Genomic DNA, 14,029 nt, shown 5'->3' with positions numbered 1-14,029 from the left:
AATGTACAACTAATATATGTAAAGCACTAATTATATTAATAATATTGCAAGAGGCTTTTCTTTATTTCAACTTCCATGATATTTCAATACGATGCTTCTGTCTATTACCACTGAAAAGGTGGACACGTTGAAGTATTATATAGTCTTCTTTTACAATTCTATGAATTATGCTGTATATAGACTGTGGGTAATATTCTTAGTAAATTACATCTACTTGTGAACTAAATATTGTACTATTTTGACTTTGTGCCATTGCCCACCCTTGTTGAGTTTCAGCATTGCAAAAAATCAAAATCAAGAAATCAATGTGCTTCATAAAAGGAGCATCTATCTATCTATCTATTTTTTTGCAGTACGCGGGCCTCTCACTGTTGTGGCCTCTCTCGTTGCGGAGCACAGGATCCGGACGCGCAGGCTCAGCGGCCATGGCTCACGGGCCCACCCGCTCCGCGGCATGTAGGATCCTCCCGGACTGGGGCACGAACCCATGTCCCCTGCATCGGCAGGCGGACTCTCAACCACTGTGCCACCAGGGAAGCCCTATCTATATTTTTTTAAAAAATCAGTTCTGGTCTAGGTGTCCAGCAAACTTCCTTTAGCACCAAGCAAGAGCAAAAACAAACAAAACCCCCAAATACCAGACATAGAGATGGAGACCTCTCTTCTTCCTCAGGCTAGATTCCTGTTAGATTCCAAAGCATATCGTAGTGTAAATCCAAAGATTCCTGGTGGCCTTGCATCTCTGCTATGCACAGTATTTCTTACGTGATTTGAGGAACGCACTATGGTTGTAGTTTCTTGAGTGCTTTATCAGGATTATTCTTCTGAAAAGCGCGAGGAACATAAGCCAAAAGTCACCCGGAGAAGGTTTAAGCATCATTGCTGTAGTTCAATGTCCTCACAAATAAATAGTCACAGTGCAGGCTGCAAATGTCAGGGGTGCACGCACACCACATATCTGCCTTGTAATTCATTTGCTTTTTTGTCTCTACTGATACATTTAGAAAGAAGTGCTCGGGCTGAGAGGCATAGAATGAAAACATAAAACGAGTCTAAATCTTTTCCTTATATACTGTGATGATCATATTGATAAAACATTCATAAAGACATTTATTGAAGTGGTGATTCTGATCCATTCTGCATTCCCAATTTTCATTTTTTACTCTTGTACTTGATTATGGGTGTCTGTAGCCTGGAGAATTCTAGTAAAAGAGGCCCTTTTAACTAGTAAAAAAAAAAAAAAAAAGCCATATTGGTTTTTCTTAAAGCATTTTCCAAATATTTTTACTATAAAATAAGTAAGAGAGAAAAGTTTCCAAATTGCACCAGTCCACAGCTCCCTGAAAGCGCACTGCAAACTATGCAGAATAATTTTGATTAGGCTGGATGACTGTGCCAGGCTCCAAACAAGTGGTTATTCTGTTGTGACATCTGCCAAGCAATGTGTCCATTGTGCTCTGGAATTTAATTCATTTTAAATGACTCCATCCAAATGATAAAACATGAGATGTGCTACACTCCAGGGGTAAAATACAATGATTGTTTTTAGTGTGACCACAACTGTTAGCTGGGAAGCAATACAGCCTGTTCTAATTAGGCCCTGATTATTGTCTCCTGGAAAACAGCTAGTTCAAGAAATGTGAGTGAAATCCTGTTAAGTGGAAGGATTGGCATAAACAATCTTGCTTACTCTGGTGTGACTACAAACGCTGGCAGAGCCACATGCCAAGGCTTCCCAGAAAGTACAGCAAGAGTCTTCAGAAGAGAAACTATTTCAAAACTGAAAGATGCTTGGGATACTTACTGTAGGATACAGTTTAATACGTGTACCAGTGTAATCAATAAATTATCTTACTGATCTAGGACTTCTGTGCAAATGCCCCCAAATCCAAAATATTATAACTGCCTGTCTAAAAAGTACTGTGAAAGTTCCTAAGAGTTGTATGTGGTGGGGAACACTGCCTGGAAGCATGAATGATTAGGCACTAAAAGAAACAAAACAAAGCAAGTTGAACCTCAGGAGAAAATACACACACGTAAGAATTTATGTCTCCCATATGCCACGTATTTAATATAAGCTTTGGAAACAAGTTCAGATGAAATAAAAATCAAAGTTCTCAAAAGGTGAAAGATTAACTTAATCACTAAATCTTCCCTATTGACCCAAACATCAGTATGTTGTTTATTTCTATGCAAAAGTAGGCCTTCAAACTGCTTAAATGATATATGATACACAAACCAGTTTTCAAATAATACAGCCAGTCATCTTGCAATTTAAAAAAATTAGGTAAAAGATATTATAACACATTTCACACACACACACACACACACACACACACACACACACACACACCAATGACAAAATTTGGCCTCTCCTAAAATAGAAGACCATTAAGAACGGCCAGAAAGGAACACCGTGTCACCCCTCCCTACAATCCAGGTAGTTTCCTTTAATCCAATAGCAAATCTGGGCATATTTGAGAGGGGTGATTCTAACAGCCACGTTGAAATCCTGTGGAGAACCGTTCATGTCTACCCACTGGTGCCCGGAAAAGATGCCAATAATTTTTCGCTCCCACTTCTGCTGCTGTCTCTTCCACATCCTCACGTAGACCCCGGACCCGCTGGCCCCGGGCTGGGCGTCACACTGCTGGTACAGCAGGTCATAGGTCTCATCTCTGACATCACAGAAGCGGTATACCAAGTTGCCCGGTCGGTCATTGTCATAACCGGAGAAGTGGATTCTGCCCCCTGGCAGTTGCTTGGCGGGAGGGCTTACCCCGATCTTCATGAACTTTCTTTTGTGGGGTTTTTTGAGTTCCAGGAGGGCATAGTCATAATCCATGCCAATGTCATTGGCATTGCCCTTGATCCAACCCTTGGGCACATGGGTGCGCTTCACCCGGATCCACTGAAATTTCATCTTCTCGGGCACGGCTGAGCTCGAGTCGTTGGCCCTTCGACCACCATCTTTAAACTTGGGCTTCAGGAAGCCCACTCGCAGTTTCTGGGTTCCTTTCACGTAGGTTTTCCCATCGTGTATGCAGTGGGCAGCCGTGAGGACGTGCTTCTCCGCCACCAGGGTGCCGGTACAGCCTGTTGATAACTTCACCGATGTTGAGAACGGGTAGTTGAGCAGGAAGTCCTTCCCAAAAATGCTGAATCTGCTGTCGTAGCCATAAATCTGCCGCTTCCTTCGAGACTTTCCCGAAGACTCACCCTCACCACTTCTGAGGACATAGATGCCCACCTGTGTCTCGGTGCGGCTGCCGTTGGCATAGAGGGTTTCATAGGACAGGTACTGCTTGGCCTCTTCATAAGTGGGCAGTGGACTTCCCTTATGACACTGGGGGCCACACGAGGAGGACACTTCCAATTTGGCTTCGGCCCCAAAGTGTGGCTTGGCCAAGTTTAAGGTGGACTGGGGTAAGACCACGGGGAGGCGGTAGGCAGGCCAGGTGGGTTTCCAGTGGGCGCTGTAGGGGCTCACCTGCCCAACAGCACAGAGGAGGACGGAGAGGAGGAGAAGCCCTGGGGTCCCCGCCATGCTGAGCACCACCCTGCAGGAACAAAGACAAGCAGGTCAGGAGGGCAAGAGGCTGAGCTCTCCTTTGCTGGGGAGGCAGCCTGGGGGCATGCCTGTCATTGTTTTAACACTGTGAACCCTGCTCATTAATCGGGGGTGTGGAGAGGAATCCCTAGGTAATGGTCTCACTCACAACGCAAGGGCTTGACCTTGTTTGTTCCTGTGGCTGGGTGCCCAAAATGAAATTGGGTATTCATTCCCCTTGATGTTTAAGGTGTCCCTAAGGGCGGCCTGCTGCAGGGCAGGTGCATGGAGTCATTAATTCACAGATGAATTGCTTGACCAGCCCTGACATCCATACAATTTTGAGCCTTCTTTGTGCTTGATTCTATACTGTCATCCTCTCCTACCTTCCTGGTCCCCCTGCCTTTCTTTCCTTCCTTCCTCTCAATCTCATTATAGGATGTACTTCGAAAATGTTCAGAGTAACTTGCTCATCTCGAGGGTAAATTTAAATCACACAGTTTATTGAATGACTAAGGCATCAGGGAGGGATGGGTCCACAGCGTCACACTGACTGGGACTCTGATTGCTTTTAAATGGTGAGTGATTGAGAAGAGGGAATGAGACTTTTTTTGTTTTATTTGTTTTGCTTTGCTTTGAATTTAGAACAACTTTAACTATTATAAGTTTAGTTTCAGAGTAACCAGGTCTCTGACAAACCCAATATTCCTTCATCCTTTGGATTTTGTTGTACACTACCAGGGTCTTGTCAAAGATCTAAAGCTCTAATATTGCATCAAGTATCACACTGTGACTATTTCTATTCCTATTTCAAGTAACTATTGGTTACTTTTTCAGGTCTGTGCATCTGTGTTCCCAGCTAGTCTAAATGCCTTGAACTTGGGCCTATGCTAGCAACTCAACAAAGATTTATTGAATGGATAGTTTGTATTTATGAAGAGTGAATGAAGGAATGATTAGTGTGGCTCAAAAAAATATATATATTTTAAATTGGGGTATATTTGCTTTACAATGTGGTGTTAGTTTCTACCGTACAGCAAAGTGAATCAGTTATACATATACATATATCCCCTCTTTTTTGGATTTCTTTCCCATTTAGGTCACCACAGAGCATTGAGTAGAGTTCCCTGTGCTATACAGTAGGCTCTCATTAGTTATCTATTTTATACATAGTATCAATAGTGTATATATGTCAATCCCAATCTCCCAATTCATCCCACCCCCCCTCCCCCTTGGTATCCATACGTTTGTTCTCTACGTCTGTGAAAAAGTATTTTGAATGATGCACGCTGAGTGCTAATGACATAGATGCGCATGGATGACGTGGTAGCTCAGAGAAAGGGTGTGGAATCCAGTGGTGGGGAGAAGAACACGGGAGGCATCCTGGGGGAGGTGATGCTTGAGATGGGTGTTAAAGCTGAACAGAAATTAGCTAAGAGAGTGAAGGGGACACTTAGAGGGAAAAACCGTCTATGCAAGGGCAAGGAGACAGGCAACAGTACAAGTCACTTCAGTAACACATTAAGCTCAGCAAGGGTGGAACAGAGGACATGGTGGAAGCAGCAGGCGAGAGCCACGTTATGCAGGGCTGTGTATACTAGATGAAGGAGTTTGGATTTTATCCTGAAAGGTATGTTTAAAGACCCAGAACAATCATCCCACTAGAGGAACAACAACAAAGATGATTGGAAGTACTCTTATAAATATTGAAGCATCAGTTGGCTCAGACTGGCTCCGAACCTTCTGTTCAAGAGAAGCTGAATAGCAGGTAGGTTAATTCATTCACAGTCAAGGACCCCAAAACAAGGACAAGGAGGGGTTAGGTCTTAAGAAGCTAGTGGGACATAGTGGGAGTGGGAGTCAGGAAGAAACTGTTTCACTCTTCTCACGCTTCCTCTTTGAGAATACAGAGCTGCTAGCAACTTCTGGGTGCCTTTTGCTTTCTTTTACATAAAACTGGAAAATCCCATTGATCTGATCTCGTCCAGCTGAGCACGCCAAGCCCCACTCCCAATATGCACACATCATGTTTTCCAGTATGTGCTTGCCCCACCTGCCTCTGGGGTCTGTTTGGCTTGACTCTTTCTGATTCCACTTCTGTCAAGTGCGTGGCTAGAAAAGAAAGAGATGAAGTCCTGGAAAAGCCAATTCCTTGGGACTTCCTGATTCCTTGAAACTGTTTCTCTCCATTTTTCCAAATAGGAAGGGTCCCTGGGCCCTTTGGCATGGAGGAAATATATCTAATTATTTCTCTAAATCCTTGAAATCATGGGGAGCATGTGTATGTGCACACAAGTGTTTGTGCTGATTGAGGGTACTGCCAGGACTAAAGGTTCTAAATGGATGACGGAGGGGATGCTAATGCAGGTAGAGCCCTCTTCCCTAAGGGGGACTTTGGGGGTGGGTTAGGTGTGGTGAGGACAACACTTCAGGAGACTTCAGGGGATGGTTCTCTCTGATTATTCCCATCTCCTAGCCGAGGACCCAGACCTTGGACATACCTAGGGCTTGGACAGGCTTTTCTCTGTATAAGTTGCTGTGTAGGTGACGAAATGCCCCCCCCACCAGAATCCCTGCCAAGTGTGATATGTACTAGGAGGAATCATGTATTTCCCACAGGGCTTCATCTTGGACCCCTACCTACCACCCCCTCCTCACTTTGACTATAACATGGAGAACATTAATGCCTGTTAACACTGAGCAACAGATGTGTTAAGTAAGCCAAGTTTACTTCAGCTTATCTTTTTTTTCTTATAAATTTATTTATTTATTTCTGGCTGCGTTGGGTCTTCGTTGCTGCCCGCGGGCTTTCTCTAGTCGCGGCGATCGGGGGGCTACTCTTTGTTATGGTGCACGGGCTTCTCATTGCGGTGGCTTCTCTTGCTGCAGAGCACGGGCTCTAGAACGTAGGCTCAGTAGTTGTGGTGCACGGGCTTCGTTGCTCCGCAGCACGTGGGATCTTCCCAGACCAGGGCTCGAACCCATGTCCCCTGCATTGGCAGGCAGATTCTTAACCACTGCGCCACCAGGGAAGCCCCCTAGATGGATTTTTAAAAGTGTATTTGAACTAGTTTCAGGCTCGTTCCTACCATTCTCTTCCCTGACACCCCAGCCAATAGACAATGTCAACGGTTGGACGAATGGATAAAGCTAAAGACACGTGCCATTGGCACAGTCCTACAGAGTGTGAATTCTTTACTGCCGTAAGTAATTTGCACTCTGTACTCCTAGGATCCAATTAACATACAAATTTCAGATTTAGGATTTCAAAAGGCATGTTCTAGTTGATAATATGAGCATATTTTACTGTCATGTTCTTCCTGCCCCTTGAAAATATCTACAACTTATGATAATATATAAGATCATACTATCTCATCTCCTCCTCTCTCTCTCCCAAGAATATTTTGAAAACAGGAATACTTGGCAGCTTGGACCTCTGGATTCTGTGTGTTCTTTCTTAAGATAAGCTGAAGTAGGGACTTCCCTGGTGGTGCAGTGGTTAAGAATCTGCCTGCCAATGCAGGGGATGCGGGTTCGAGCCCTGGTCTGGGAAGATCCAACATGCCGCAGAGCAGCTAAGCCCGTGCGCCACAAGTACTGAGCCTGTGCTCTAGAGCCCGTGTGCCACAAGTACTGAGCCCTGCGTCTAGAGCCCGTGTGCCACAAGTACTGAGCCCGCGCGCCTAGAGCCTGTGCCCCGCAACAAGAGAAGCCACTGCAGTGAGAAGCCTGCGCACTGTAACGAAGGGTAGCCCCCGCTCCCTGCAACTAGAGAGAGCCCGTGTGCAGCAACGGAGACCCAACGCAACCAAAAATAAATAAATAAATAAATAACTAACATTGTTAATGTACTAAAATTGCCAAAAAACCCCACATCCATCTAGGAACCTTGTCTTAATGAATTAACCCCCTCTCAGGCAAAATTGATTCTAATTTCACCTTTCCCAGTGCTTGCCCTGTATAGTAAAGCCCTGTTTAAAAAATGCTTTCCAAGGCCTTGAAGCATGCCTCATTTCACATGTGTCACCAGGGCATACCTTTTTGAAAAATGTCTGCCTTTCAAAAAGTAAACACTGTTTTTAGAAACCACTTAGTGGGTGTGGAGACACAGGAACAAGTCTTTTTCTGGGGTATGCCTGTTGGCTCTCACTGGCCACAGCTTTACTCCAGCCTCTCAACACACAGAATCGAATTTGTTCTTCAGCAAAATGAGGGCTGACTCTGCCAAGGGCCTCCCGGACCACTTACAGATCACAGGATGCTGTTAGAGGGCGCTAAAGAGCCTACTGCAGACTATGGCTAGAATATTAAGACTCTAGACGAATACCATCTAATCTAATCCAGAGCCTTCACAACAGAAATTCTGGGCAGTCAACCAGTTTAGGAGAAGCCAGCCATCTATAAGTAAAACTGCTAAACCAACAGGGCAGGGTAAAGCTCTAATCCCTTAAAAATAAACTTTTCAGATACGTCAAAAACACTAATTCTCTTAGTTTGAAGCATCGCTTACAAGTTCCCTATATTATTATTTCAACTCTATTCATTATTTTGTGTGGTAAGACCTTATTCTGAGAACATTTTATATCTTCATTAAAGTTTCTAGGGTTTCCCTGGTGGTGCTGTAGTTAAGAATTTGCCTGTCAATGCAGGGGGCACGGGTTCGAGCTGTGGTCCGGGAAGATTCCACATGCCGTGGAGTAGCTAAGCCCGTGCACCACAACTACTGAAGTCCGCACGCCTGCAGTCCATGATCCACAACAAGAGAAGCCACCACAATGAGAAGCCCACACACCTCAAAGAAGAGTAGCCCCCGCTCGCTGCAACTAGAGAAAGCCCACGCGTAGCAGCAAAGACCTAACACCGCCAAAAAGAAATAAATAAGTTAAATAAATTTAAAATCAATAAAGTTTCTATCTAACTCTGAAAGCTACAAAACTGTATTTAAAAAAAAACTTTAATTCAGATTTAGAAATTAATGCAGGTCAAATTATTCCAAATTGATTTGGTTTTTAAATACCTGATCAGAAATTGGAAGAGAAAGTTGTATGTTCTCAGGTCCCCACCTGGGTTTAAACTGACAACTGTATTAAAGTTACAAGCTTCATCAGTTACTCACTCCTTTACCGATTGTGTGTTTAGGGTGATTTAGAAATTGTTATGAACAATGATCTCTTAGTCTTCTAGCTCTGGTCTTTCCAGGTCCAAGATTCTCTCATTTTATAATTTTCCAGGGACACAAAAGGCCAGGTCAGGCATTATGTTGTTTATAGACAGCGTCTGCACTGTCATTTACTGCTCAGTAGCTTTTACTCAAAGAATTGTGGAAGGCGGAGGCACAAGGGGAAAGGAAAAGGAAAATTTATCATGCTCATCTCTTGCCTGTCTGGACGGCAAGGTTTCCCTTATCTGTTTGCAAAGGAAACAAAGGCCTCCAGCAGAGGGCAGCTTTCAAGAATGGAGTGGAGGATGGCTAGGTGAGAAAGCTCTTAGCAAAGTCTTGGGGTAGAGGTGGGGGGGGGACACACCCTACTTCAACTCAGGGCCTTTCCTAAGGCATTCACACCTTGCCCTGACCCCTTCCCCATTAATAAAACACCTTAAAATTAGGTTGGTGGCTTTGCATTAATTTCCCAATTCACCTGATACTAGGATAATTCCCCAGGAGACAATTATTGTTTCCATTTTTATACTCTTGGTAAGCCTTAGCTATGCCCATATAAGTTTATTTAAACATAAACACTCTAGGATGAAAACAGTCATAATCTCACTACTGGAAAAGTAACTAATGGGTCACATAATTTTTAATTCTCTCCTGCCTTTAAATGAATCATTTTATCCTTTTAGAACTGTCTGGAAAACTCACACCTTAAAAAAGGAATGAACATTTCCAAATCTTATCCTTATTATTAACCGACAAGGACCTACTGTATAGCACAGGGAACTCTGCTCAATATTATGTAACAACCTAAATGGGAAAAGAATTTGAAAAAGAATGGATACATGCATATGTATAACTGAATCACTTTGCTGTACACTTGAAACTATCACAACATTGTTAATCGACTATACTCCAATATCAAATAAAAAGTTAAAAAATAAATGAATTAATTTAAAAAAATCTGGACAAAATAATTCAGGTCTACAACATTTCATTTCTAGGAATAAGCCTTTACTGGATAAGGAGTCCTTAGATACATAATTATCTTTTAAAGTTCCCAACTAAGTATTTTCATAAATCACTTCACCTAAATGACAAAGAATGGAAAATGAAGGTAAGCAAATATTTTCTCGCCATGCTTAGTAATATGGGAACAGTATTCCTTTTCCAGCTCTGTATATCTGACTCACAAGAGGGTTACACTTTCCATGTCCCAACACTCAACGTGAGCCGCTGTCCCTCTGTCCACTGTCTGAAAATATTTATACCTTATGAAGATGCTGCCACTTCATAAGCCCACTAATAACCTGACAGTGAAGGGACATTGCACATTAGCAGATGTGCAGACAACAATCACCGCTTGGAGACCGTGGCACTGAGATGGCTCTCTGCCAGTTCTACACCTTGAAAACTGCAACAACACAGGTCTCCTCAAGAGGGCAAGTGTTTGGGATAATGGTTTAACTCCTATAGCAAAGAAGTGCTGGCAGGGAAAATCTAATCCTCAGGATATAAGTTCTCTGTTGTCCAACATCTGAATTCCTGTGACCACTATAAACGGTAATGACAGGAAGAAACAGCAGGGAAGTTTGTGAGGATAAAAGTTTTGGACACCATCTGGAAGGATGGCCAAGGGTTTTTCCATGGACTCTCTGCCCAGAGATACTGAACAGTGAAACCATGCTAATTCCTAAAGCAAATAGCTAAAAATGAACAAAGCTCTGGGAATACTCTGCAGCCAGGCATGCTCTCATTTTCCTGAGGCACAGAACCTGTTAAAGGGAAACAAACCTAATCACATAATGGTTTAAGAATTACAGTCTTGTACAGGAAAGAAATGCAGGGTATTTACAAGCCCAGCTACCCTAAACATAATCTTGTGGTCAAACGAAGTTTAACTTCTTCTCTATCAGATTTTAGGCAAAATGAACTACCCTAGTGAGCCTGGGACAAACCTGGCAGCAGAACAAGAGCAGAGTATAAAACTGTCAATGGTGAGACCATGAGAAACGAATTCCCTGGAGTTGGGGGCGGGGGAGGGGAGTTAGGCATGAATAATGGCTGGTGGATTAAATCCTAAGGGATCTATGAGAAAAGATGTGCAGGAGAACCTGAGACTCTTAAACACTACAGACAGGGGCCAGAAGTGTTCTCAGACCCACTAATGGGCACTTTGGCACTTATACTACAGACAGAAAAATGCACCCACATTCACCATCTACCTGAATAAATTGTCAGTGTTACAAAAATGAGATCCATATTAGTTACCTTGGAAAAATGCTTCCTTTCCAGTTCAGGCAATGGAAAGGATGACGAGTTATCTCTTGACTTTAAGTGGCAAAAATACAAGTGAAACAATCTATTCAAATGCAGACGGTGTACATATGATCACAAACACTTTCACAAGTACAGATAGTGGCTTTCGTGGCAGTTCCTAAGTTCCTTTTGCCCACTCCACCTCCAATCCACTCCTGTCTGACAGACTTCTTAAGAGATGCAGTTATAAGGTCTATTTTAAATGCCTCTTATGCACAGGTATGATTCTGAAACAAGTGCAATAAATAGCCTGATATTAATTTGGAATTCAGCTTTTGGCCACAGCTGACTTCAAACCATAAATTCAACTCCTTACCACAGGGCCTCGTCAAAACGATTCTGGCATTGGCCTACCTGCTCCTAAGGATGGCAGAGGGACCCCTCAAGTTCAGTTTCAGAAGCTAAGAGAAGGCAACCCTGAGCCAACACTGATCCTGAACAACCAGGAGCTTTCCATCAGCCAGGGGCTGTTTCTGAAGTCTCATGGATGTCACCCAAAAGGGAATTAAACAAACAGGCTTTTTATCAGCCGCTTTCTCATGAGATGTTCGAAAGCAAACCTAATTTGTATTCCGGAGGGGAGTGGTAGTTTTCCTTCATCTAAATAATTTTTCTCCCTCCTCTTTTAAAACATTTTTGAAACTTTTTTCAAACTGTTTTTTTAAACGTTAACTAGTGATGAATGTCCACAGGCTCAGGAAGAAATATTTGCTTCCAGCAACTGTTGATAGTTCACGGACAGTAGTTTCTAGGGATGCGCAGGGTTATCAATCAAGGCACCAGAGAAAAGAGCCTCTTTGCTGCAGTCTCCTTGCTTGCTAAGGTTTGTTCACAATCACATGCCCAGGATTTAAAAATTAATGTTCAGATCTTGTTGGAATACGTATGTGCAAAACTCAAGGGAAAAAGTGAGGGTATGCGTGTGTGTGTGTCTGTGTGTGCACGTAAGAGGCGCCGGTGTTGTCATCTTCCAGCCGGAGGACAGCGTGCCCAGAGCGGGCTCTTTCTTTACTCCCACCCAGCATCCGAGATGGTAGTTGCAAAACTTTCCTTCCCTACCCGATCCACGGGTGACACTGCGTGATCCAAATGCCCTGCAGCTCCTGAGTCTCCGCGGAGCTCCCCCAGGCCGCCGGTCGCACCCCTCGAGCCCCGAGGGTAGCCGAGGCGAGGTCTCCGGTGCCGTCCCCCCAGCCACGCAGCCCGCGGTCCCCCCGCCTCGCGCCCACCGGCCCTTTGTTCCACGGCCCCCGCCGGGCCGGCGCCCTCACTCACCCGCGCCGGGTCGCCCGCCCGGACCCCGGCTCGCCGCGCCGCTCAGACAGGTGTGGGGGCCGGGAGGGCGCGCGCAGCTCCCATGCCGGCTTGGCGGCGCGACTGAGTGCTAGCGGGCGGGCGGGCAAGCAGTGCCGGCGGCTGCCGGGTCCGCCCCCCGCGCCTCCGGAGCCCGCCCGCCCCGCCTCCGCTCTCGGGGAAGCCGCTCGGCCGCCACCCGCCCGCCCCCCCCGCCCCCCGCCCGCGGCCCGCGGCCCGCGCCCCCGCCCCTCGCCGCCCGCAACCGGTCCGAGCTGGGCGCGCAGCCGGGAGGACGCGCGGCCTTGCGGCCCCGCGCAGGTGGCCCGGCGCAGCTCGCCTGTCCCGGCCTCTCCGTGCCAGCCCGCGCCGGCTCTCGGGGAAGGGCCCGCCCTGGTCGGGGACCCGCGCAACCCTTCCTGAGTGAGCCTGGGGCCTTCGCTGCCTGCGGTCCGCCGCCTGCTTGCAAAGACCAGGGGCCCCTAAAGTCGACAGCCGAGATCTGGGGCCGCGGGCCACACCTGGTGCGCGAAGAGCCCCTCCGCAAGTTTGAAGAGTTGGAGAGAAACCTGTGCGCTTCCCACCCCACATGCGCTTTGAGAGTTTTCAAAGTTTTGAGGTGATGCCCGAGTTCCTTCCCCCTTCACCCAGTCTCTCGGGGGCCTCAAAGGGGCGGAAACCCGCGATCCGGTGGCAGGACCGCCAATGCTTTGCATCCCCTGCAGTAGCGCCCAGTGCGGTGCTTGGGGCCCGGAGCAGGGCAGGGGCTTGGCAGCTTCCAGTAACCGGCTGGGTAGGGAGCCCACAGGCCTCAGCTCTCTCTATCCGGGCACCAGCGGGTGGAGCCACCTCCTCACCCAGTGGGCAAGCGGCCCACAGAACGGGCAAAGAAGGTACAGATTACCCCTCTTTGACAGGTAAGGCAGGGAAGGAGGTTTTTCAGGGCTTAATGACTTGCCCCAATGCACTGAGGCCGCATTTTTTTTCTGTGAAGCCCTTTAGCCTGCCCGTCTCCCACCAAAGTCTGCTCTCAAAAAGAGAGGACTTAACAGGCTGTTTCACACCAACGTGTTAATGACAGACCAAGGTGCTTGTGTTTGCCGCCGATTTTAAATAGGAAAGCCCCAACACGTGTCACTCTGTGGTGATTCTCAAATACGAGGGCACTATTTTAAGGGCAAAATTTTCTTAAACCAACCCACTCCTGGCGTAAATTATTTTCTTTTAAAACGTTGCATTACTATAAACATAAAATGAGATATAAACTTGTGTCATAGCTTTTGAACAACTCTGGAATAAAACCAAAACAAATTTATAAGTTAAATATAAAATTCTCCTCCCAGAGCTGTAAAATTTAAATTACTAATGTTTACTCAACTACTACTAGCAACTTGTGGTACTGACTGCCCAGGTGTGAGTACATTTGAGCTCTGCGTGGCTCTGCAACTCTTATGGTGTGGGAAGGGCCCTGTATTGACTCGATTTTCTCATCTCTTTCCTCCCTTCCAGGTACCACACCTCCTCTGCTCACACTCTATATTATTGTAATAGTTGGCTTTCATTTGACTCTGATACATAATTAGAGATTAAATTTGTGCTGTTCCTTTCTTATTAGCATAACGAGTAAAGTGGTAAGTGTTGGTGGCAAGGCATAGCTCACACAGGCACTGAGACCACAAGGCAGTACTTGGTATCAGATGGTTATCCCAATG

General features: G+C 45.7%; 1 protein-coding gene across 1 annotated transcript; it reads right to left on the bottom strand.

The window, feature by feature from the left end:
* Positions 1-2,043: 2,043 nt before the first annotated feature.
* PRSS23 (serine protease 23) lies at positions 2,044-12,445 on the bottom strand. The gene is made up of 2 exons (XM_067750644.1): positions 12,300-12,445; positions 2,044-3,560 (listed from the first exon to the last, which is right to left on the bottom strand). Exon 2 carries the CDS (start codon positions 3,545-3,547, stop codon positions 2,420-2,422), a length of 1,128 nt encoding a protein of 375 aa, XP_067606745.1. The 5' UTR covers positions 3,548-3,560; positions 12,300-12,445; the 3' UTR covers positions 2,044-2,419.
* Positions 12,446-14,029: the final 1,584 nt, after the last annotated feature.

Source organism: Pseudorca crassidens, chromosome 9 (genome assembly GCF_039906515.1).
Source record: "Pseudorca crassidens isolate mPseCra1 chromosome 9, mPseCra1.hap1, whole genome shotgun sequence".
Classification (NCBI taxonomy): domain Eukaryota; kingdom Metazoa; phylum Chordata; class Mammalia; order Artiodactyla; family Delphinidae; genus Pseudorca; species Pseudorca crassidens.
This window is presented reverse-complemented; position numbering and strand designations above follow the sequence as displayed.